At 34.2% G+C, this 25,625-nt stretch overlaps 2 protein-coding genes across 2 annotated transcripts in view; one reads left to right on the top strand and one right to left on the bottom strand.

The window, feature by feature from the left end:
• The window catches only part of LOC122536182 (neurotrimin-like), a 278,662-nt gene that overhangs the window by 11,484 nt on the left and 241,553 nt on the right, over positions 1-25,625 (top strand). The gene's annotated exons all lie outside the window — the stretch shown is intronic.
• On the bottom strand, positions 20,502-21,054 carry LOC122536184 (abaecin-like). Its single transcript, XM_043668344.1, has 2 exons — positions 20,877-21,054; positions 20,502-20,626 (listed from the first exon to the last, which is right to left on the bottom strand). The coding sequence occupies exons 1-2, from the start codon at positions 21,036-21,038 to the stop codon at positions 20,609-20,611; spliced, it is 180 nt and encodes a 59-aa protein (XP_043524279.1). The 5' UTR covers positions 21,039-21,054; the 3' UTR covers positions 20,502-20,608.

Here is a 25,625-nt window from a genome sequence, read left to right as displayed (position 1 = left end):
TCAAAAAAAAAAAAAAAAAAAAAAAAAAAAAAAAAAAAAAAAAAAAAAAAAAAAAAAAGAAAAAGAAAAAAAAAAGAAGAAAACAAAAACACTTCGGACAATGCATTGTCCATCACGAAGTAATGGACTGTATAATAAATGCCTGATTGCATTAGCGTTTTGATAAATGGATCAACTATCGTGGAAATAAGAATTGAAGTTGGTACGGCAATTTTCGACGATTTTATTCTTAATTTCATTGTAGAGATTGATTTAGTTTAACGTTTAATATGACAACGATTAGTGGCGCTCGATAACGAGGTCAAAATAACAACATCAATAACTTTGCATTGATCTAAATTAGCTCGTTTCGGTAAAATGACGATATTAAAGGAGATTGTTATAAATCAACACGAATTATTTTTAAGAAAAGGACAGTGGACATTGGCAACTATCGATTTAATTAAAATTCTTTTCTTCAACGTCTTTTGAACGAAAATTACTTTTATGAACCTTGTGGATGTTATACCAGCCACATACGATTTAATTACACGTACATCACAATATACTTTGCATGAAAATCAAAAGCCAGTCTGTAATTAATTTGAGCATCCATGTGGTTGCAAGCACACAGAATTCTGCGAGAACAACATATAACATCCGGCAACTTTCGCAAACATCGCAGACGTGTCTACTGTCTTTACGACATTTATAACATTACGTGTTCATCCTTTTTATGATGTTATGTGTTATGTATAAAACAAATTACATATCAAATGTTGTGTATATTTAAAGGAATATACGTAATACGTAATTTTTTTTATAATTGTAAATGTACATATGTATTTAGATATTTTATCAACAAATTATTGTAAATCGAAGATTTACGAAAAGGATTGATAAAATAATTGGATATTTTGATTTTATCCAGTAAAACGAACAAATTTTAATTAAAACTGATAAGAGTTGCGTGTTTGTACAAGAACGTATATTTATATAGAAATTACGTGTAAATTTATATAGAGGAGTATTATCCGAACATTGTATTGTTAAATTTAGAAAGAATTTACGTTTACGAAGAAATTATCAAGTTTCTGAATTCTTCGTTAAATATTACACTCTGACGAAGAGATTTATTTTGTTCGACAAACATAATGAAGCTTATACCAGTTAAAATTACCAAACACGCGACTTTAGCGACGATTTGCAATTACTCAGTCATTAACGATAAAGACCTGGAATATTTGTGCAATACGTTATTGACGATAATGAGCATTTGATCTAGCAGTTGCTCTAAAATAAATTTTAGCATTTATCCACATAATAATTGTGAATAATATTTATTAAAAAATATTTATTTTATTTATATATTATATATTTTATATATTATATTTATTTATTCAAAATAAATTTTAAATCGCACGACATAACGGTTCTTCATTGTTATTAAATTTAAAAAAATTTTTTTTTTGGATGATGACGAATATATAAAAATTAAGAGGAGATCGATGATTTTATTCCAGAACGTGTATCACGTAATTTTATATTTAAAATTCATTCTACGTGCATTTCATTCAATTATATCGAAGCTCAGCTCAACTTGTTCATACAACGTAAGAGTGTTTGGTTATGAAATAAAATTTAATAGAATCTGAACAAAGATATTAATTAAGTAGATGACAAAAGAAGATTTGAAAAAAAATTTCATTCTTCGCGTATACGTCCCAAAGAAATTATAAAGTAAAATTCTCTTCAGGAGTGTTACAACACATTTACCAAAAATTTTCCGCGAGAAATGTCAACTTGTCATAATTAACTTTTTCAATCCGAGTGGGACAGACGAAATTTTCAAGCAAATTCTTGAAACTTTATGCACGGAATTCAGTCAACGTTTTTCTACTCAAATAGATTGCGTATAAAATACATGTAACGTGACTTGTCTTGCCATAAAGACAAGTTATTTTCATTGTTTACGATTATTTCGTCAAAGTGTGAGAAAACTGTTTCACAGTTCGTCATATTTAATATAGACGAGATATCTCGTCAGAATTATGACTATATTGTGCAATGCCATTGAATTGTCTCATTTCGTAATTTCCACTCTTGCGAATTAACTCGCGCGTCTTTTATTAGGATCAATTGACAATAGTGAATTATACAATACTAAATTATACGATCTGATGGTGTTGAAAAATAGCCATAGTAGAGATATCTCGTTCACGATAAGCGAAAGAATTAAATATTGAAACTTTTGATCTCTTTTGATCTCATTTCGTTTATTGCAATAAAAGGTATTTTACTTTCAATACTGGTACTAATGGAATATATATGTCCCATTTTTCATACCTACTGCGACATATGTATCCCAGTTCCAAACTTTTCCACAAGTTTTCGGGCGGATCTTTTTGAAAGCGGTGCTTTTCACTTCCGCGCGTTCGAAATTAAATCATTCGCTCCGAAATCAGATGAACGGGACTGAAAGTAGGGCGAAACGTACGCGTTGCGTTAAGACGTATCATCAGAGTTTCCATAGCAGAGCGTGCAAACGTATTATTTCCGTTTCGTGAGAGAATGAACTTGCGCACACGTTCGGCAGTTGTTCATGACTGGATATCTCGTTTAACTGATTTCTGGCCAGTTCCAATTATTTTTGTAGCAGAGGATACGATCCAGCTGCCGTTAATAAAAATAAAACCGATAACTCGTTATTCCTCGTAAATTCGCTAAATATTTATTAGCTCCTCAATATGCTGTCGGCTTTCTGCCCGTGTTTTCAATCAAAAATTTATGAAAAATCGCGATCGCTCCGTTGATGTTTACAATGCTGCAACGCGCGAAACGTTCTCTGTGTTATCTTTAGAAATGGGATCGAAGTAAGTTCTTTGAACGTTTAATTTAGTTATTCGAGTGACTTTCTCGTTTCTTCTTAAAAATTGATTTCTATTAATTGCAGTTTTTAATTTCTGTTATCTTTCAACTTAATTAATTATTTTTAATTGTAACTTTTTATACGTGATTTTTGTTTTTTTTTTTATAGAGAAGCAGGATGCTTCGTCCAATTAAAAATTTCTGTTGTACATCAAAAAATCATCCACCTGTAATATCCTATACTGTATAATTCTCCATTGTATTGAGTGAAAGATCATTTCTGTGGAATTTTAATTTCCTCGTGTAAGTACTCGTTCTGTCGTTAGTTTATACAAAATTATTACGTTGTGAGTATACTACTCGTTGAAATATTTTTTTATTTGAATATCGAGCTAGACTTGTGCTAAACTGTACCTGACGAAATATGTACATTGAAATTGTACGCTGAAGTACAATGAATTGTATAAATCGAACTTTACTTCTATAAAATGGATACATTGAACTTGATTTAAAATACATGTGCATTTTACATTGGTGAAATGCATACACTGGCATAAAATGAATACATTCAATTTGTCTCGTATAAGGTACATGGTGATACTGAACTTTATTATTGAACTTGACTCGTATAAAATGATTACATTGCAAGTGTATTCGTTGGAACATCTCTACTTTTTTAAGTAGCATTCGAAATTCAGATATCGATTAACTTGATTCGAGTCAAGTAAATACAGTTTTTGATGCAACTCGATCCTATTTTTTTTCGATCGTATTATCTTCTCGCGTCTTGCATTGTTGTTAGTCGATTTACAGATTTGCTGTTGGCCCTATGATAGGCAAAAACGTTTTAGCAAAAGCACCGATAGCCACTCTTAAATCATTCGAAGAAGTCTAAGTAGAAGTCGTTCGGAAGGTATTATCAGTTTTTGCAAGTAACACGAAGATTTCTGGTTAACGGCCGTTCCTTCGCCGAAAATATATCTACCTTGGTAATTGGCCAAGATCGAATTCTGTCCGTGTGATTTACGTTTTCGGACACGCGTGACTTTTATTATTTATTTTCCTCGTTATTTACGAGCAGTGGAAAAGTCACGATCGCGACATAGGGCTGCCTTTGTTTTTCCAGGGAAAGTTTTGGAATTACTTCAATTTGAGAAAATTTGCGAAGGAACTTCAACGAAGAACACTATCGAGGAATCTGTACTTTTGTTTCCTAGAGAATTTTTCAAATTTGGTCTGCGTTTAAGTTTGATAATTTTCCAAATTTCATTCAATTTCAACTGTAGAAACTTCTCCAAATTTAAATAAATTTTAATCGTTGTATATAATCAAATGAATTTTATCAAATTTAATTGAGTTTCAAATTTGAGAATTTTCCGAACTTAATTTGATGAATTTTGATTTGAGCAAACTGCGATGGATTAGGCACACTGTTTCAAAATGTCGCCTTTGTTTCTTAAGGATTTTGTAAAAATTACTCTGATTTGAGAAAATCTACTACGATCACTAGAAGAATCGTCTTTTATTCTCGAGAATTTTCCAAATTTATTTAAATCTTAAGTTGAGGAACATCAGAATCATCCCGGAGGATTGTTTCTCGAAAATATTCCAAACTTATCGAATACGGTAAAACTATCCAAACACGTCGGGAAACAAAACCACTCAGATAACTGAAGAATAATTCAAATAATAATAGAGGCTCGTTTTCTTCATACTCTGTCCTTGTCGAAAATAAAAAAATCATTAATTCGTGAGATAGAAGAACAGTCTATCTTGTGAAATAATCAAGCCAACTCACGAAATTTCTTGGAAAATTAATCGTTATTGATTGGTTAAGATTGACAGATAATGGCAATCAATCACACGGTGACTATTATCGTGATTTTTATCGTCCTACGTACTCAATTAGGACATTAGCCTAATAATAGATAGCAGATGAAGATAATAGGAATTTATCAATTGTAATTTTATATATCCGAAGCTCAACATCAACTGGTTCGTGGGAACAGAGTTAAACAAGAACAAGAAAACTTATCAAGAGCAAGCGCCGGTCAGATCGATAGAGTGCTATTCGAAAAAAAGATGCGGCGCACGAGATCGTATAAAACAGGCGGCTGAGGGTTAATATTGCTGGTAAAAATTCTGGTTGCGTTGCTGGTGTACATATATTGCTCATAAACTCGAGAAAAATTGTAGTAGAACTGTTGCGAATCGTGGTAATAACCCCGAGCTAAGTTTTGAATATTCGATCGCCCTGATCGTATTATGGTGTTAAAATTTTGTTATCGTGCTCGTTGAACGTGCACACGTAAATTATTTGGTGGCACAGCCAGCCATTTTTATATATTAAAAAGCCCATTCTCTTTGAGATGTGTGTTTAGAAACACATTTCGTGCAATCGTGCTATTGAAAGGAAGAAAGTAACGATTATATGGCTACGTCGTTGTTTGCGTTTGTTTGCTAAATTGGTCAATTCGTAATTTTTCGTAGAGATTTTGTGTATAAATAATTTCCTTCTACTCTATGAATTTTCATTACTTTGATCCAAGTTTTATATTTGAATTATCATCGATAATTTTGGTGTTGGGTTTTAGCAATCTTGTATTTTATGCGATGTTATTTATGCGAATGGTATTAGGCCGGTATCGACGAACAAATATTCAGACTCTCTCATCGTAATTTTTTCTGCAACTAAATTGAAGCAAGATTATTTATTTACTTTTACAATGTAGGCTTTTGATTAATTAACACTAGAATCGTTGATCATTTGATACGTATCAAAACATTCTGCATATATATAATTATAATTTAAGTAATGATAATTAAAATATACAATATATATTATGATATGAAAAATATTATTTCATTGTCAAATATATTATGATACAATAGTAGTGCAAATAATATGTTGAAGTACAATTATATACAATTATAAAGAGATTTGCGCCATTACATTTCTCGGAAATCAATAATTAATTTTCGACCAAAATATCTGTGTCTTTCAAGCAATGAAATCTATGAAAGAAAATCTGAGATCAGTCACAGCAGTGTCGTTTCAGTGTTGATCAATTTAAAAAATGTAAATAATTTGACATTAATGGCTTTATTATCATCACGATTGCAAAAGGAGGAAGTTGAAAAACGAAAATGAAAAGAAGATATTTTTTTCGATAAGTTCCCCTTGTTCTGTTAAGTAAGAAAGTAAAATCGTTCCCGGACAGTTTTATCGGCGAACCCTTTTCCCGATTGTCAGACGTTCGTAACAAAGGATTTTCCCGATAAACCAAGGTAAGCGGGCGGCCAAGGTGAATGTAAGGCCACGGAGAAAGCGTAAGCGCGACAACCTGCAGAGTTATGAATAGCACGGCGAAACATTCGGGAACCGATAACGTTACATCGTGCAATTGTAAATGAACCTCGTGTTCTCTCATCAATCTCCGTTCTAAACACGGATTAAAGAAAGTCCGCTCTTCTTTATAATAGTGTCAATTAAAATTTTTTCTTTCTTTTTTTCTAAAAGATGTACAAACATTGCGTTGTGACGTAGAAAGAAACTTTGCAACACGTTTCAGAAAGTATGCAAAACTCAGTCAAAGGGAAGTACAATCAAATGATCAGTGATGCGAGATAAAATACCATTTTTATAAAATATTTAATAAAAGAAATAGATGGATATGATATATATATATATCATTATGTTAATTAAACAATATATATATATATATATCTTATAATAAAAAAAAAACTGTTTAATTTACTTTTTTTTAAATTATCATGCGTAAATATTCGATTGCACGAATGCAGCAGACGTAACTGAAATTCATTCTGGTGATTGAAAGTAATTTTTACCTCGTCACTCTAAAGTTGGTGTTCTTTCATCGAAAACTTTCTTCGAAAATGGAATATCGGGGGACGAGCGAATTCATTACACGACCTAATATCAATTTAAACTTCTCTTCGTCGGCCAGCGAACGCGAAATATTAATACAAAAACATCCAACTTGAACAATCTCTCGTAATTTCACGCTCGTCCCCTGACACTTTACATACACACCGATTGTAAAAACAATTACGCATCGAGCGCAAACGGAAAACTAGTTTAATAGTTGCGGCTTTTTTTCCCCCGCGACGCGAAAATAAAACGGCCGAAATGGAAGAGTTTGAATTTGTACTTCTATTGTATAGTGACGTGGTAAAAACGGCAAATTGTTTCGCTGATCGAAAACAGGTTCTGCAATTAAAGTTGGATTAAAAGCGGCCTATGTTCACCCGCCAAGGTTATCTCCCCCCCCCCCCTGCCCCCAACGATCGAGGCGAAAGTTTAAATTTGTATTTGAATCGTATGGCCACGCTACGAAACAGCGAATAATTCGATCGATCGAAGACAGACAGTCAATTAACGCTAAACTGTCGAACTTAACGAAGCGTTAATGGAATGGGAGAAAATTTATAATACAACAGAGCACGCGAAACTTTAATTTGCTTGTTTCACGAGAAATCGTTCAAATCTCTAAAAATCCGTCGTTGCACGATTTTTCAATATTAGAGCGTGATCTGCATGCGAAAATAAGGGAAAGATGTTGTTAAATGAAGTTTCTTCGTAAACATAGAAAAGTCGCAATGTTGTAGGCAAATATCGAACGTAGCCTGAATATCTCTGTAAGATATTTTTTTAACGATTTAATATGAAATTTATTAGATTCTGAGTTTCTTGAGAATTTCGCTGCATCTTGGCATTAAAATTCAATTCTGTTCTAACGAATCTCTTGAAATCGAAAATGAAAACTCTTTTACTGTTCTTCGACTTACTCTTTTACGAAATACGTCACCTCCAAGTCTCGTCAAATTCTGTATATTTAATAATATAATTGTTACTATATGTATAACAAACTCCCAAATTCCTTTGTATGTACTATATCTTTTATATACATTATACTAGGGGTGCCCATAAGTAATGTCGTTTTTCTCCAAATTTAATAAACATTGCCATCTAGTGACAAGAAATTTAGCTTGTATTAATATTTAGTGTGCTTGTTGTTAAATTATATTAAAAAACTGTATCAGTTCTGTGAATGAAATCAAGAAACATCACCCGCTGTCACAAAAGTGCTGAATATCGAAAGTGTCGCAAGACTTTTGAGCGGGAGCGTTCGTATTTACATTACGAATTTCGCCGTTCCGTCAGCAATAATGCAATACGTAAATACAGCTCTCTTGAAAAATATTTCCGTATGCTGTCAGGTACGTCTGACACAGAGGTTTTTTCCCCGATAAAGAAATAAAAGTAGAGGGCGACAGGGCGAAAATAAAGGGTGGAAGTGACACGCAGGGTTACGGATACGGGGTTACAGCGTTGCTATCCTGATAATGGAGTAGCGGTCAATGGAGCGATAGATCGTGTCACGGAGACGATGCTATAACACACGGGAGCCGAGCAAGCTCCCAAGAGGAACTGTTCAACCCCTTTGCTTGGTTACTAACTGCCGCCTGCCACTTTCAACCCTACTGTGTAACTAGGCTATCGTAGTTTCGCCTGCTGTCTTTTTCGTTCTCGCTCTAGCCGAGGCCTCTTTTCTCACGTCGGCAGACCATCTTCCTTTGATCTCGCGTCGCTGATCACTCGTGCTTATCGGTCTCGATCTTAAAAGAAAAACTTGCAAGCTCGCAACTTGCTAGCGTAACGAAGTTGAAATAATCGCAAGTTTTCTAAACATTTCGCGCGCAAAACTTGGTAATATATTTCTCTGCGTAAGAAAAGCGACGAGATGACGAAGATCGGTGTTGATTACAGGCAAATTTTCGTTTCACGAATGGAGTATTTCAGAAACTCCTTGAGAAACAAGAATGTCACAGTTTTCCTAGTTTTGATTTCTAAATGTGATCTGTTTGAAATTCGAGCGCAATAAAAAATAATATTTTCTGAAACTTGTAACCATAATTGCAGTTTTCACTACGTTTCTATTTCATTTCCCTATCATGGAAAAGTGTCCATTGCGTTCTTTTACTTTTCAGAACATGTAGAAGAATTTGATAAATTCTATTAAAATTCACGAATTTCTCATTTCCGCATTTTCGATCGTCATTTAAACAAGTTTCGCTTGGAAGATCTTGCAAATTCTGCACCAGCTCTCTGAAAATTAATGGACAAATAAAATCGACGGATTGTTTAGTTCGAGGATTAAAGGGAAACAATGGATCCTTCAGAGGTGTCGGGTAAACCGAAGTCAGCAGAATTTTATAGCCGATACTAATTTTAATTTATTTTAACATTAAGAACTCGAATGGAAGTTGAATCGGTTACCGAGGAAGTAACGCTCGCAGAGAAATTATTTCCAATCTAGCATGACGCGATGTCCTAAATTATATTTGACAAGAAAAAAAAAAAAGGAGTTTCCCGAAAGGAGTTTCAGTGAAATATCGAGAGGTCGCGAAATTACTGACGAAACTTGTATTAAAGTTGGATTAGTTCATACGCACGAATTTATCTGTTCAATTATGATAAGCTTTGATAATGGTAATCTGATTAAGATTCAAATGTGTAAAGAGATTGTTCGTTAAGACTGTTTCGGTTGCGTCAAGTATCCCACGAAAGTAGGTTTCCTATATTGATCTTCTCTGCATGTAAAATTTTACGTAACACGAGGCGTTTACTTTTATTACATTTATTTCGTATAATTGACGCACGTGTGTATTCTTTTTAACGGATTCACGTTTCGTAAATATAACGAGAGAATGAGCATTGCGCATTTGTTTTGCGCTCATTCGAGCAAATATTCTACGCGTTGCAAAAGATACTCTAGGTACGAAATAATTATTCTTCCCTTGCACAATTGCATATATATACGTGTTTTAACATTTCTTTTAAAACTATGAATTTTAGATCAAATATTGTGTTCCTTGCTGGTATATATTTTTTGACATTTATTTCTCAAACTTTCTTTGATCCGTCACTGTGTATCAACGATCGAGCAACAATTCACCATTATAATATTATAAATTTATAGAAAATTGTAGATTATTATTACCAATTATTATTATAGATTACAATTACTAATTATTAAAATTATTAACGTACAGAATTAAAAACTAGAAACTGTAGATACAAAATTGACGGGCGAATTGCAAATAAAATTTTACGTCGACGCAGCGTGTGACGATATTTTTTTGAAATGTGTTTTCATATTTACATAATTTTCACGGATATCTCTTGTACACGCGTCTCTACGCTGCTCGCATGTTCTTTTGCAAAAGTGCAACGTCGATGCGGCAGCAATTTTTGTGGAATGTCGAGATCGTTTCGTTGCAATTTGAAAAGACCTCTGGAAAGACATTGGTTAAGATCGAAATAAATGGTCTCTGCGATGGAAGATGGAAGAGAGACGTTAACGTGATGGAGGTAGTATTCGTCGTAGTTTTATTCCAATGTTGGGCTCACGTTCAATCGTAAAGGTGGAAGGACAAGAAGAGATGTAGAGGAGGGTTTCCAGACTTAGAGCTGGTTCAGTCTGTCGATTGCCAAAAGGAGAAAAATATGCGGTGTTTCTTTGCTGCATATTCTTGCATATGTTTCTCGAACATGTTTGATCAAGCATACCTAATAATTCCAGACGGAGGGAAATATTTTCTCTGTACGATCCTGTAACGTACGAGTATATAAATAAATAGAAATATTGCAACCGTAATTTATGATATCCGATAATTAAATAGCAGACATACCAACTGGGAATGCGCCGTGAAGTTTTTACTTTCTATGTTCTGTTTTCTATTTTATACGTCTATTTTTTTATATTTACATTTCACGTATATTATTTATGTATTATTTTTTTTACATAATCTAAATTACATAACGAAAAATTTGATAATAAATTTTATCCGACTTGCAGAAGTGTTGTAAAAGGTAAAAGTTCGATAATATATCTCTTGATTGCTTTCGTTGCTAGTACGTTTAAATATTATCCACTTTTATTTCGTAGTAGGTACTGCACTTTTAATTGCTCTATAAAAACAAAAATAATAATCTGAACAAAATTGTTCACATTTCTAAAAACACAGATATAGATCAATAACCGTACTATATTTTCAGTTTAATTATACGTTTGATGCAATACGTAGCTCTCTTTGTTCATACTCACTTATTTCCTTAATTTTCCGTTTGCGCAGAGAAAATACGTCTACACGATAAAACACGCGCGTTCACGAACGAATTACTTACTTCTTGGGAATTTGTGGCGTGTATATCTCGGAGAGCTTTCCGTTAAACAACGTCCTCCAAACTCTAAAGCCGTTTAAAAGTCGACGGTAATTTACCTCGTATTTTTGAGATCGGTGAATACGTCGGTAATTAGTTCTTGAAATGAGTTCCAATTTAACAACATTCTTCGCTGTTAATTTCCACTTTCAGATATTTCGCTCGTTTGTTTGATATTTCCGATTTTTTAAGCAATGAGCGGCGTTTCGTCGATGACAAAAGGCTACGCGATAAAATACGAATATATTAGATTACGTATCATATTAGATTACGTTATTAATGTGACAACATTTGTGCTCAATTTTGTCTCAATAAAGTATAGAAGCGTCATCAATTTTCATTTATATAATATATGTGCAAATAATTCTATATACCCGTTACGTTTTACGTACGCTCCATTTTCTTCTTAATTGTGGCTGCACTGTGCCACGTACAATGAAAATTTAACAGAAAATGGAAAATTTAATATTTCTTTTTTTTTGTACGTATTTCAAAAATAATTTAATAATCTTTCCTTGAAAATTGCACAAGCAATTAGCTGAATTTTCTTTAACAAATTTGACGACCTCCCAGTATTAAAAAATATTACGAGAACATTTTAACATTTTAATCATGGACATTTTACAATTTATTTTCTAACTTTTGTTTGTTCCTTCCAATCATTACTTGTTATATTATATTAGACAAATACTTATGCAATGTAATATTCGTACAACGTTGATACACAAAATACTTTTTTCCTAAGTATTTTTGTAATATTTCTAAAATAAAAATAGTGTTTTATATAGTAGAAAATATAGTTTTCGAATAGCTGGACAACTTGCTTATTTGAGTCAAATTTATGTCAATATTCAATTAAATAAATTCTTGTTGCTTCACTCCACTTATCTGAACTTGAATTGTTATTGTATAAACAAACAATCATTAGTAGAAAGAAGAATCATTGGACTTCTTATTATATAAACTATTTCTCCTTCGATATATATATAAATTCGTATAAAAGTATTTCTTTTGATAATACTTTCCCATCCGTAAGTAATTCTCCTTCATCTGCATATCAAATCCTTAACCAAAATGAAAAGAAAAAGTATTGCTTTCCTCAGATGTATAAACACACAATATATACACGTTTATAATTATGTCAAAGTATGGAAGACAAGATTATAATAATATAACCCTGTTATTTAATGCAAATACGAATTTGTAAGAAAACTTTGTTGAATACTTGTAGGCATATATATTTGAATGCAACACGAAATTCAATCCAAACTGAAAAATCAAAAATCAGAGTTCTTCACGACCACCAAATTCCGATTCTTTCCTTCAAAAATTCAGCGACGAACGTATTCGCGACACGTCCGAAAGTCGAATACCAAAGCTTTTCAATTTTTCTTTCTTCGTAATTTGAGTTTTTTTTAAAAAGAGAACCTCCCTCGAGCAAACGCTCGATAATTGTCACCGCGCGTCCGAAGATCGAAACTGTGAAAAAGAAAAAAAGAAAAAAAAAAAAAAAAATTACAACCCGTTTGAAGGTGGAGCCGTGATTCGGAATAATTACCAATCGATCGATCCGGGAACGTAAGAGAGGGGTTTTGTCGGATGGGAGGGGAGGAAGCCGCGATCATAAAGTTTCTTGAATTGAGTTGGTACCTGTACTCCGGTACCCACTGAACGGCTATTTGGAGAAGGATGTTTGGGACGATGGTCGGAGAGAAGCGGGTGGGATGGAGGAGGATATTTTATGGAGCAGTTCAGTGGTAATGAAGGTGTTTACATGCAGGCAAGAAGGCGTCTCGCCGGGCCGTAGGTAATTAGGACAGCCGCGTCTACCTACGCGATAGGCATTGCCAGAGGTAAATGTGGACGACGGGCGCGTATGGAACGGGGCGCACTCGTTATTTCAGAGCTTCCACTCGTGTAATGTACTAGGGTAATTAGCGTTATCTGATCTGCAGACAAAGAAGAGTCCACTCGTTTATAGAGGCGCGGCAGTTGCCGAAATGCCACTCGATTATGCGAAAAGGTGGAATGTTTTGCGCGCGGGCACCACCGATTCCCCACGCTGTCGAACAATGCGGGTACGAGTGTTCGCGATGGATCGATCGAACTTGCGTTACCGTGACTTATCGTCACTGCGTGACAATGTTGTGATCAGCGGAGCTGAAATTGCAACAAAAGAGAGTTGGAAAGTGCGATAATTAAACCACGTGGCAAATTATCTACCCTCCTAATCTCTGTCTGACAAGTTTCTTTCTGTTCTTTCTCTCTTCCTTGTTTTCTTACGCGACTCACTTGTTGTTTCTCACAGTTGTGTCTTCAACCCGCGCAAGAAAATGAATCATACCTGAGCGTTGGTAAAATTCGGTAAATTCACGATATTTGAAATTTAATATCTTCGTGGTAGAACGAAGGAAAATAGTCCTCCGCGTGATTCCATTAATGGAATTATGTCGATACGAGTTCGACAAAATTTCGCGATCCTTTTTATTTTCGTTCTGTATGTTTTTTGTTACAACGGGGAGCTTTTACATCAAATTTACATCAAATGTCGAGCAAATAGTGTAATTGTTTTTTTCTTATATCGAAAATCGTGCGAGCAATTATATTTGTTATATCGCTGTCAACAGGGCGAATATTAAATATAACGAGAAACAGAATGAAATTCTTTTTTATTTCAATTATTAAAATATTGAAATTGTTGAACACGTGTTTAGCTGTTTGTTGTTAATATTAATTAAAAATCAGTTCAATCAACTTGCCCATCAACGTGTATGAATTCGTATGTCATAAGCGGCGTTCAAAATAAATTTTATTTACTGATTAATTCCTTCAGAGAGAAAATATTTCAAACGTTAATACAATGCTGTGTTGATTGTATTTGAACGTAAAATTGGACTCCCCATTCGTCAACTATTGTCTATACGTTTAGTAGCCGAGACCAATCAATATATTCTTTTTGTTTGATTGCAAATATGTTTAGAGTGTACAATTTCGCGTTATACTTCGTAAATGAAAATCAATCGAAATTCTGTTGTCAATCGAGTGCACTTGTCTTTAGCGACCTTATAAAATCAATTCTCTCCGATGTGATGAGACCACGAATAATAAAACTTTTCAATTTATTTCTTTGCGAACAATTACTTCGGGTGAAAAGCATTTGAAAATGTTTTGTATAAAACATACAACATATTTATAAAAAAATTCCTATTATAATGCTCAGATACTTTTGCGAGCAATATTCAAATATTATTTATTTGTCATTGTCTGTAGACAAATTTCAAGTCATTCGTATCGACACTTAATTCCTTTGCAGTTGCAAGCTCACGAAAAATGTGGAAAAGTCTTCATTCTGTTGTGCAATCAGTTTTCAAACAGAATTCATAAAATAGCCTTGTAGGAAGTTTTTAAAGAGGAAACATACGAATGAAGTTTCGCTCGTCTAAAGCGAAAAATCAGAATAGTTGCAATAAATAACGGAATTCGTGCCAATTAAACGAAACGCGTCGAAAGAGTTTTTTTAAAAAAAAAAGAAGAAAAAGAAACATTTTTTTTTCACCGTTCCAATACACAAATGTACGTGTACAAGCATTAGAAAAACTTCTAGCCACGGTATCAAAGGTATCGACTACAGCTGCGGTTGTGGCCGTGCCACGGAATAGAAACTTTTCCCCCGGACATGAAATAGAGGACGGTCGGTTGGGTTCGAGATCGTTTACTCGCTGATACGGAAAAGCTGGATAGTATCTGGCCGGCGAGCCAAGATATTTTCCTGATCCCGAATTCTCCGTTCCGTTGGCTCGTTAAAGTCACTCCACGGTCTCACCTCTTCTCCTAGAGGAAAAGATTTCTCAGAAGTGGCCGACTATAAACGGCCAACTCCACTGACTAGAGCCGTATTCAAAGATCTCGCCGATTCTACCGCGTTTCAATAATACATTTCAACGTCGAACGGTATATACACTGTATCTCAGCTCGATTACGAAATTTACTCTGGAATAATCCACGTGATTTTCATTCACCCGCTGTCCGGTTATTTCCATTATTTCCTTGTTTCCATTTCGATTCTACTGGTGTAGGCACGTACCATTTCAGATTGTCTCAAATCGTGGCCGTAAAATTATAAATTTAGGTCGAAATTTATCGAAGCGTGTGAAATTTTACACGTGGTGCATTACGCGTCGTAAATCTTAGCTTTTCCTTTATTTAAGAGAAGAGATTGTTTTCAATATCATTCAACTGAGAGTTTTAAAAGACGTATAAAGTACATGTAATTCTTATATAATGATACTTCAGTCTACAGTGACGAATGAGAAACAAGTTTTGATTCTTGGAAGTCAACGGGCTCAAATTAATATTAGTGAAACGAGCATCGTTGTTCGATACTTGACGAATCTGATAAATTGTTTTTCTCTGACGGACGATGAGATTTATTTTTAGCGTTAAGAAATGTCTAATTCCCTAAGAAAATCCATTTCTTCCTGGATCTTACGTATCCTCAGAAATGTGTTTGAAAAAGAACTCACAAAATTTATCTAAAATAAAAGACGTTTTATGTAGTAAAAAATTACAGATACAGTGCAATTTCATACCTTAAAAAAAAAAAAAGAAAAAGACGCATCCTCAATGGAAATGTATATCTCCACGCATTCTATGCATACTTTGCGTTGTTTCGTCCTTAAATTTTCCATAAATGCATAAAAATCCGCGGTCCACTTATAAATATATACACGCAGCGCGCGCTCTATCACTGAATTTATGTAACCTTGTTACACCCGTGGGAATCGCAATATCAATAAAGTTTCGGAATTGTTTTTGGAAACGTGCCTCCGGAGCGCCGGTAAAATGGTTCAAGATTGAGAATTGAAGCTTTTATTATATATCGTCCGCCGTAGTTCTCCGAGTAAGCAACGTGCATGTGTCCCATTGTTATCCTTATTGCTCAAATCTTGAATAAAGGACAGCATGTTGCAACTGCGAGGGTTATTACCTATATGCCGTGCAGCTATCTTATCTCGAGCGAGAAACTTCCGAAACCAGAAATGCAGGAATGCACGTCATCCTGAGGGAAGTTAAGGATAAATGTATCGCCTATGTTAATATTTGCCATCGTTCAATATACTGCTTTCTCCGCGTCCTCTCCCCCGACGATAAATCTTTCCCGACTCACATCGATCGTAATTTGTTGCGCATTTTTACCAAACGAACGACATTTTGAAAGAGAGAGAGAGAAAAAAAGGAAAACATTCAGTTCTCAACATTTACACTCGCAGCGGAACTCGCATTGACTCTGTCATATTTCTGTTATTTCATGGTAATGGTATGAAAATCTTGAAAAGATCTTGATTTTCATACGAAGAATGGACAGGCACGTGGAGAGTCACGAAGTTTCGAACTGAAATGGAAATTGCGCTGAAAGCTGAGTATTTTGGGGGAAACGATCTTTGACAAAATTTTATTTTCATTTGACGAAAGTTTATTCAACAATTCTAAGTACGAGCATCAAATGTGGAGTAAAAGATTCTTCGTTCTAGTCTCATATTTGGTTCAGTGCGCACGCATCAGAGGCGTGTAGACGGGATCTCGAAATTTCGAGTATTCGAGTTTCAAGTCGAATCGGGTCGAGTAACAATCGAGTCGGGTCGGGCGAGATTCCAAAGTTTGTCCGAGACGCAAATATTTCTTCCGGCAGACATAACTTGGCGACTCGAAACTCGAATTAGAAACCGAACCTTCATTTTCGGGATCCAAAACTCATTCAGACAGTGTGAGAGAACTCGCGCTTCGTCGAATGATTAAGATAAACATTACATTTTCATGTCCACGTTTTCTCATCGCATAAATACGTTACGATACTCGATAATTCCGACACTCGACATCTTTTATTCTACTTATAAGACCCGATATTGGATTCCATTGACTCCATGTTGCATTCGAGACTCAAATCGCGATTCGAAATTGGATTCGAGATCTGAAACCAGATCGTTTGAAACCGGATACTGGATTCAGTGTACGAAACTCGAGACCTTGTTCTGGATTCGGTGAGAATTAGGCAAGATCGTGAATGATATAGTAACATATAAATATCCAAAGACGAGACAATTTCTTATTTAAATTCTATTTTTTTTCAGTTGTATTCACGAAAATCTAAAAGTGCATCAAAAGTCCAATCTCCGTGAAATTACAATTAAACAACGAGAATTTCATTTTCTTGTCAATGTTATGAACACAATTATACCACCATTGGAAATTCAAATAAAATAAATACAATGTTCTAAATGCAATTATAAATTGTAATATTATAAATACAATTATACAAGAATTTAATTCGCTCGTCACTATTGTAAACACAATTGTACCAGCATTAGAAATGAAATATTATAAATTACAATTGTAACAATTGTAATTACAATTATAATATATTACAATTGTAAACTATAATATTATAAATACAATTGTACAAGAATTCAATTCGCTCGTCACTATTGCAAACACAATTATACCAGCATTAGAAATGAAATATTATAAATTACAATTGTAACACTTGTAAACTATAATATTATAAATTACAATTGTAACAATTGTAAACTATAATATTAGAAATACAATTGTACAAGAATTCAATTCGCTCGTCACTATTGTAAACACAATTATACCAGCATTAGAAATGAAATATTATAAATTACAATTGTAACAATTGTAATTACAATTATAATATATTACAATTGTAAACTATAATATTATAAATACAATTGTACAACAATTCAATTCGCTCGTCACTATTATAAATACAATTACCAGTATTAGAAATACAATATTATAAAATACAATTATATTCATTTGCAATTGTATTTAATATAATCCATATCGCGATCAATTATAGTTACAAAGATATTTACGAGTTGGTGGAGAATTTTCAAATTCGTGCGGGAAATGCGGGAGAGATTTGGGCAGTGGGCGAGGAAACGACCGATCGGTGGTGTACAATGTTCGCGAGAGAGAGAAAGAGAGAGAGAGAGAGAGAGAGAGAGAGAGATTTAAGCTGAAACGAAAGTTATTGGCGTGGTGCAATTGTTCCGCTTTAAGTATCACCTCGCATTAGCAAGCGACGAGAAGGCGGACAATTTAAATTATAGGTATGCTCGACTGAGGCTGCTCTCCCTTATCGCATTAACGCGGGAATACCGTAAAATGCACAAGGCAAAGTACCTACCACGCCAAACCAACAACTTCCAGCGTAACCGTGTTCATTACGAAGAAAGATCTCGCCGAATTTCTCCATTTACATTCCGGCGTCGTGTGCGCGGCTCTTGGCACGGACGATTATGAGCTCCTGTTCCTGGATCCCCTTCCTTCGTCGATTAACTTATTTTCTTCGTAATCGTGTATCGTCTCTCGATAAAGATTATTCTCTCCCCTCGCGACTCGCTACGCTACCAAGTGGCATACCCAGTCTGCCCAGTTCGGCATCAGCTGAAAATGAACTTCCTCCCTCTCGCGAAACGTTATCCGCCAGTGCGGTTTAAAGTGTTATAATTGGATTTGCGGATCTTGCTGCGATTTCGTGTTTTTTCTTTTCTTTTTTTTTTTTCTCCTTTTTCACACGGGTAGAAACTTGTCCTCGCGATACAGGTGGATCAATTTCAATTTAGATCAGCGTCGTTAATTAAAACATTCTTGGGGGAACGGCTTGCACGAGAATATTGTCTCGAGAGTAACAAACTGGTTTGTTCCCGGGAGAATTTCCTTTTTTTTTTTTTTTGCATCCTTGGAAGTGCGTAAATTACGAGACGCGACGCGAAATTTCGAAATAGATACGGCGATTTTCGTGAGATACTCTGCCTTCGGCAGGTTACGCGAATAAAAATGGAAATTACACCGGAATTACACCGTTAAGTCGGGAAATTTCTCGCTGGTGGCTATATTGTTTTATTGTATAGCAGCAATAAGCGCAAATCGTGCGGTTCCGGTCGACATTATTTTGTACAGGTTGCGCCAAATGTTGCGCATGGTCTCGTTAGATTTGATGCGCGAACGTTCCTGTCTTCTAAATATACGCAGAAACGAGGCTGGCTGCCTGTTGAAATTGCCGCCCTGCGTGCAACGACCGCGACAAAAAAATTAAATATCTCTGTTTGAATATCTTTCGTCTACGGTCGAGTCGAAAACGAAAGCTGATGGGAAAATGGGGAACCAAAGCATCGTGCCAAGAGAGTATTTGTTTTCTGAATTGTAAATAGAGAAATACGAGCAAATGCTACAGTATTTCCACAATTTTGTTTCGTTGAAGCTCTTTGTGCGTGGTACAGTTTCATTGTGTTCTCATAAAGAATTCCAAAACGAGCTACATACATGCACGCAACAAGATATTTTAGTTGATCGTTTGTGTTTTCGTTTGAGAATGGTTAATTGAAAATTTTGGTTTTCTGAACTGTTGCGTTTCGCCAGTTGATTAATGTTCAAAGATAAGTAGAGCGACGGTCGATGCATTCTTGCCTTTAGATAGAAACGTCTAAGTGAATATTTATGTTTGGAAAATTCGGATAATTTGGTAATTTAATTTAATTTATGCCAGGGTTTATCGATGATCATTTGCTGTATCTCTAATGGCTCTCGCAGTCCAATAACTTCTCGCTACAACAAGAAATATATCTGATTTATGTATATATCAGTGGATTTTGGTCACCATAACAGTAAGATTTGATGCAATATTACTAGATCATAATACGATTGTAACACGACACTTTAATACAAGCGCAAATGAATTCAGTTGATTAAATGCACATAAAATCATAAACGAATGTAAAGTCAAAGATGCTTGACATTTATTGTTATTCTGACTATGAACAATTCATTGACAAAGATATATAAATAACGTATCTGTTAAATACGTGATTTTTAATGAGAATTTTTCTCGTATCAAAATTGCTTACTTTGGGAGAAGAACGTCAGAATTGAAATTCTGTATTTTACATACGAACATATACACGAACATTTCGTGTCTCTCTACTTTGTTATGTTAAAAATAAACAGAAAGAGGAACAGTGTGCTCGTCTTCCATTAACTTGAATTATACATGCTGGTAAATATTAATGGCCAATTTACAATTGATTGAACAATTAATTGAAACACTACGTTCCACAATAAAAATGCTTTTTAAAATTAAGCTTTCACGATTATATTTTCACCATTGATTGCTTTTCGTAACCGGTTGCATGGTCAATGACAGTTGCAAAATACGATACGCCATGATGCGTTGTATGTATTATACATATTCAAACGTGTTTTTTTTTTTTAACAGACGTTCGAGTCTTTTTCACGAATAGCTGTTTGAAATTGTACTTTCTACCGCAAATTTATATAATCGTCGTGGGACAGTGTTCGATTATTGAATAGAATAAACAATATTTCAGCATACAATTTATTTCGGTGTATAATTATTGATAATACTTAATTGTCGTTACGTTGCAGATTTATAACATGATGCACATAATAGTTCGTATAACTGCAAATTTCTCAAACTTCTCTGCCAGGCTGTAATGAAACAAATATTTCTTTTAAAATTCACGAGTTTGATTCTTTTTTTTTTTTTAAATAAAATTACATATTATAACATTATATCAAATTTGTACCATAGACATATTCCTGAGCCTGTAAAATTATATACTTTCAGACAATAAATTCGTGTGAATCACTTGAAAGAAACTTTTTGACTTTGAAAGTCACAGGTTATTTCAATGAATGATTGTAAGCGTTTGTTATTCAAATGTTAAAAAATACGTACTCTTAAACGGAATGGCCATTTAATTTTCGGATTGAATGGTCCGTGACCAGGGAATGTTGGAAACGGATGTCGTTGTAGCGGTGGTACATACTTTGGTGGTACATATGCAAATATCGCGCATATTGTGGCAAATAGTACGAAAATAAACGTCGTTACCTTCATTTTGTTTATATTTTTTCTGTAATTTGAAGAAATAATTATTTTCGGTAGCAGAATTTTTTTTTAAACATCGTAGCAGTTTTCCGTAGTAAAATTTCCTTTCGAGATTAAATTATTAAATACAAGTCTTTGCTATAAATTTTTAATAAATTCTGCGAGAAAAAATTCATACATGAATAAAATTACTGAAAATCTAATTTTACAAGATTCAAATTAGACTGTTTGTTGAAAAGAAACTTTGTCCTTTTCCTATGAATCAAAATTTCATAGAGCAGTCGAGTAATAAAATGTAATAATTTTTAAATAAATATATAAATACGGATTTACCTCTTAGCACGTCGCTTAGCTCTCTGCAGCTGCTGCGAAGATGTTTTATTTCGATATTGAGCGAACGTTCTTTATATATCGTGCAGAACTCACACGAATGGGTAATTTGCGTTTCACGTGTTATCAGCGGAATATGTATGCGTGTGTACATTCTTTGTTGCAAGGGGATTTTATGTCGCGCTTTCATCACATCGTTCATCATTGGCAAATGAATGAAATATCAATGACAGATAATAACCTTCTTATCACAGTGACCATAAATATGTACATTTTATCGCGTTCATAGGCGCGGAAATCCCTCGAGAATGAATTTTCCTCAATCGTTCGTCTCACGATGAGTAATCTGTGTTTACGAAAATATAAGTGCCAACATCAGCATTTGAGGTCGAGATATTTTTCATAAATTATTGCATAGCATATGGCATTTGATTTATAATTTGATTTATACATGTAAATAAATTTAACGCAATATCTTCGCACTCGAGTGTAATAAAAATATAATAATCGAACGATTATTTGAATAATTTTAGTCTTTTGAACACACATAGTTTCACATTTTCTAAAATAAGCTTCATAAGTAGATGTTACTAAATTTATATAGTTTACTGATTAGAGAATCTTTTGAGTAATTCTTACATTAATTTCTGACTTTTATCTTAATATATCTTTTGATACACTCGACACATTGTTTAAAATGGTAAGAACGATGTCTAAACGATGTATTGAGTAATTACAATTTATATCATATTTTTTTAACATTATTGTTCTTTGATATCAATTATTTAATATTCGATATTAGTTAATACTATTTTTTACTGTCAAAAAACGTGCTTGATTCAAAGACAGAGATTTTGTTGCAAGTTTTAAGCGTGTATCAAATGCAGAAGGTTGACGTAGATTTTAATGGTCCGTTTTGAAAGACAAAGTTTGTTGCAGCGCAATTTTGGAAACAAGTAGGCAGATAAGAGGGGAGAGAGAGAGAGAGAGAGAGAGAGGGAGTGAGAGAGATCAGTAGGGACTCACGGGGCTAAAACAGAATGGCGGGTAGGCTCGATGCACTTGAAACGAAGAGCAGCGTCAAGTATCATTACGCCATTTTTGCTCCCTTGAGTCTTCAAGTTGCAATTAGGAGCTGCAATAGTGAACACTGAGGGACTGCGAGTGAAAGACAGAAAGTAGGCAGATGCTTGCGTCCATACTCTTCCCCGATTTTTTTTTTTTTTTTTTTTTTTTTTTTACGAATGCAAGTTGTCTCTGGCTTCGTTCTCTGTTATTCATGCTAACCCAGTTGCACTTGTACCACTTTCCGGCATCTTTTCGTTTTCTATTTCTGCTGCTTATCGCGTCGCAACACATCGGCGCTGTATAATACGTGTGTATTTGTCGAGTGTACAGAGTCAATTAGTACAGAATATCTTATTCGTAATTATGTTATCGTTAATTGGCGAACGACAGACTGACACGGATGTGGCTGTCCAGAAATTGATTTTCGCAATGGAAATAGAGATTGAATTTTAAAACATTGACAGTGCATGCGTGTATTAGCACTATAAACTGTCGAGGTGATCAAAATGTATATGTAAAATTTATGATTTTTCTTAGAAATTTTGTGGACGTAAAACAGTGTATTTTTGGAGATTTAAATTAGTTTTCGTAAAATATATAAATGAAATTCTTTGTATTATAAAGTTCTTTTATTTTTTTCTTTTTTTTTTTTACTTTGGTGTCCCTAGTGAAAATGCTTTAATCACCAATAGTTGCAGTGTTAATATTGTAATTATCAGAGTAATCAAAATGATTAATTCGTAATTTCTTGTAAAAACTTACAGATTTGTAACGAAGTGTAAAGATTTGAATAATTTTTGAAAGATTTTTTTCATAAAACATGTAAACGACGGTTTTAGTTCTTAAACCTTTTCTTCTACTCTGTGTGTTTTAATTTAATTTTAATCGATAGACATACAGATTGAGACATTTCTAATATGACATAAATTTATTACTCAATCCATCTCTGAGAAATGTCATAGCATATTTATAAAGAAAGTACAGATTTGTGTTTGTTAACTCTTCTTCAGTTTCTACAGTTTCATTACTAAAAGAACTGTATATTGCGCTGTATATATTTGAGAAATAACTGCCAACATCAAACTTATTCACTGTTGTAAATATGAACAGACTATCGGACAAGGTGAATGAAGAAAACCCTGTTCTTTTCTTTGAATAATTAATGACAAAGTCTTTTGCAGCCGGTTTAATAAGTCGTTGGAAGTTCATCATGGTTTGATTTGGTAAGCCACACGAAAAGATAGGTGAAGCTGAACGAGAGACAAAGCTTAGGATAGATCTACAGTCCTTGGAGGGGTTCTAAGTAAACTATGTATAGCCACGGGCGTTTTCTACTAGACAGACGGTTCAAATTAAGGACATTCTTAGCAATTATGTTGTTACTTACCTTTCTACAAATATTATCGTTTAATAAAGTTCAGAGAGTTATGTTTTTGTAGTGTAGCGGAGAAAAATGTCGTTTACTCTTCAGTTGAAGCAATTTCATACAAAGAAAAACAAGATGTACTAATTTGGTTATTTTTGTCAAAAAAAAAAAAACATATAAAAGTGTTGAATATTTTCGTAGAAATATTAGTAATGATTAGACTACGAACTATGCGTTTATGAAAAATTTGAAATTGCATAATTACACGAAAATAGAGTTTTATTTATTGCTACGATAGATGAGACAATTTTTTGTTCAAATTTCATTTCTACAATTATGACTGTAAAAATATAAAAAGCAGTCTAACGATGATATCAACTGTACACGCGCAGTTTTCTTCCTCGGAGCTCTCTATATAAATTAATTTTCCGTAATAGTCAATTAAAAATCTCTCACTAATAAATTGAAATTTCTTTTGTGATTAACTCCCGAATTAATTTTTTTCTATCGTAACGTTTTCATAGGTAAAAGGAACACACACTCCGCGAGAGCTTTCAATTAAAAAATTTCGCATTAATGATAAATCAAAGTTTGTTCCTTCGGTAACTTTCTCTATTATAAAGTTTTTATAAATAAAAAACAGACACACCGTGGCAGTTATCAATTAAAAATTTCTCGTTAATGAAAAATCAAAATTTGTTCCTTCAGTAACTTCCGAATTCACGTTTTCCTGTTGTAAAGAAATTTTTTTTACAAATAAAAAAAAAAAAAAATAAAAGAAAGAAAAACACTCGCTACTAATTGTAGAGTGTTTTGCGTTTTCGGACGGTACGTGTAAAAATTGTTACTCCCAGCGGAGAAGTTCATGTGCATCCGATAACAATCAATCAAAAGAAACAAAAGAAACGTTTACTCGACTGTAGCGACCCTTGCATCCCTCGACAATAAAGGGGTACCGGCAGATACGGGCGCAATATATTCATACAGTCAGGCGCATTATTCTCGCACATGAAAGAAATAAGCGTCTGTAACGGATCAGGGCGAAAAGCTTGGAAACGCCACCGGGCGAAAATTTTTTTTCCACCCGGGCTTCAGGCTTTTCGATAACTCCTTTTGTTTACCGTTCATTGAATGGCAGTTCGGATAGATGGATTACGTCGTATCCAATCTATATTCAGCTGTATAATTCTCTTCGCTCATTTATAATCTGCGTAAATGCTCAGAATGCTGTCCTTCGAAACGTTGAAACGTGCTCGTTGAATATTTTTGAATGGCCTTTCGAAGATAGCGTATGGTAGATGGAAAATTTTCAGAAACGTACAACGTTTTATATTTTATATACGAATCGTACGGCGTTTCATTTTAATTAAGGTATCGTAATTTCTACAATTTTTGCAAAACAACGCACTCGCGAAGAGAAGAGTGAAACAAGTGTTGATTGTGACGTTCGTCGACGTTGTTCAAAGAGTTGAGAAAACGTGGATTTTATGTATCCTTTTGTGAAAACGTTTCGTTACAAACGATACTGCAGGTTTGGGATAATCTTCGCTTCTGATCTTTTTCTACGCCTACATACGCCTAGAATTCGTGTTCTGGATCCGATTTCTGGAAGGGTCACGATTGATCGTGAGAAAAGTATTTATACCCTGTCAAAGGGTTTCTTTGGATCTTTATCTAGCGATTTGGCGAAAATATGGAGATTACTAGATCGCTTCGTTCGTTGCTTGACCCGTGCGACACCGGGTCAGTCTAAGGGTCGTTGGGAGGCGTAATATTAATACAAGATGCCACGTGTTATTAGACACATGTGTACAATTAATTACAGCAGCGAT

The sequence above is a fragment of the Frieseomelitta varia genome, unplaced genomic scaffold (genome assembly GCF_011392965.1).
Source record: "Frieseomelitta varia isolate USP_RPSP 00005682 unplaced genomic scaffold, Fvar_1.2 scaffold_807, whole genome shotgun sequence".
In the NCBI taxonomy this organism is placed as follows: Eukaryota; Metazoa; Arthropoda; class Insecta; order Hymenoptera; family Apidae; genus Frieseomelitta; species Frieseomelitta varia.
This window is presented reverse-complemented; position numbering and strand designations above follow the sequence as displayed.

Coding starts and splice junctions, on each gene's coding strand:
- LOC122536184 (XM_043668344.1), bottom strand. CDS start 21,038: ATGAAGGTAACGACGTTTATTTTCGTACTATTTGCCACAATATGCGCG.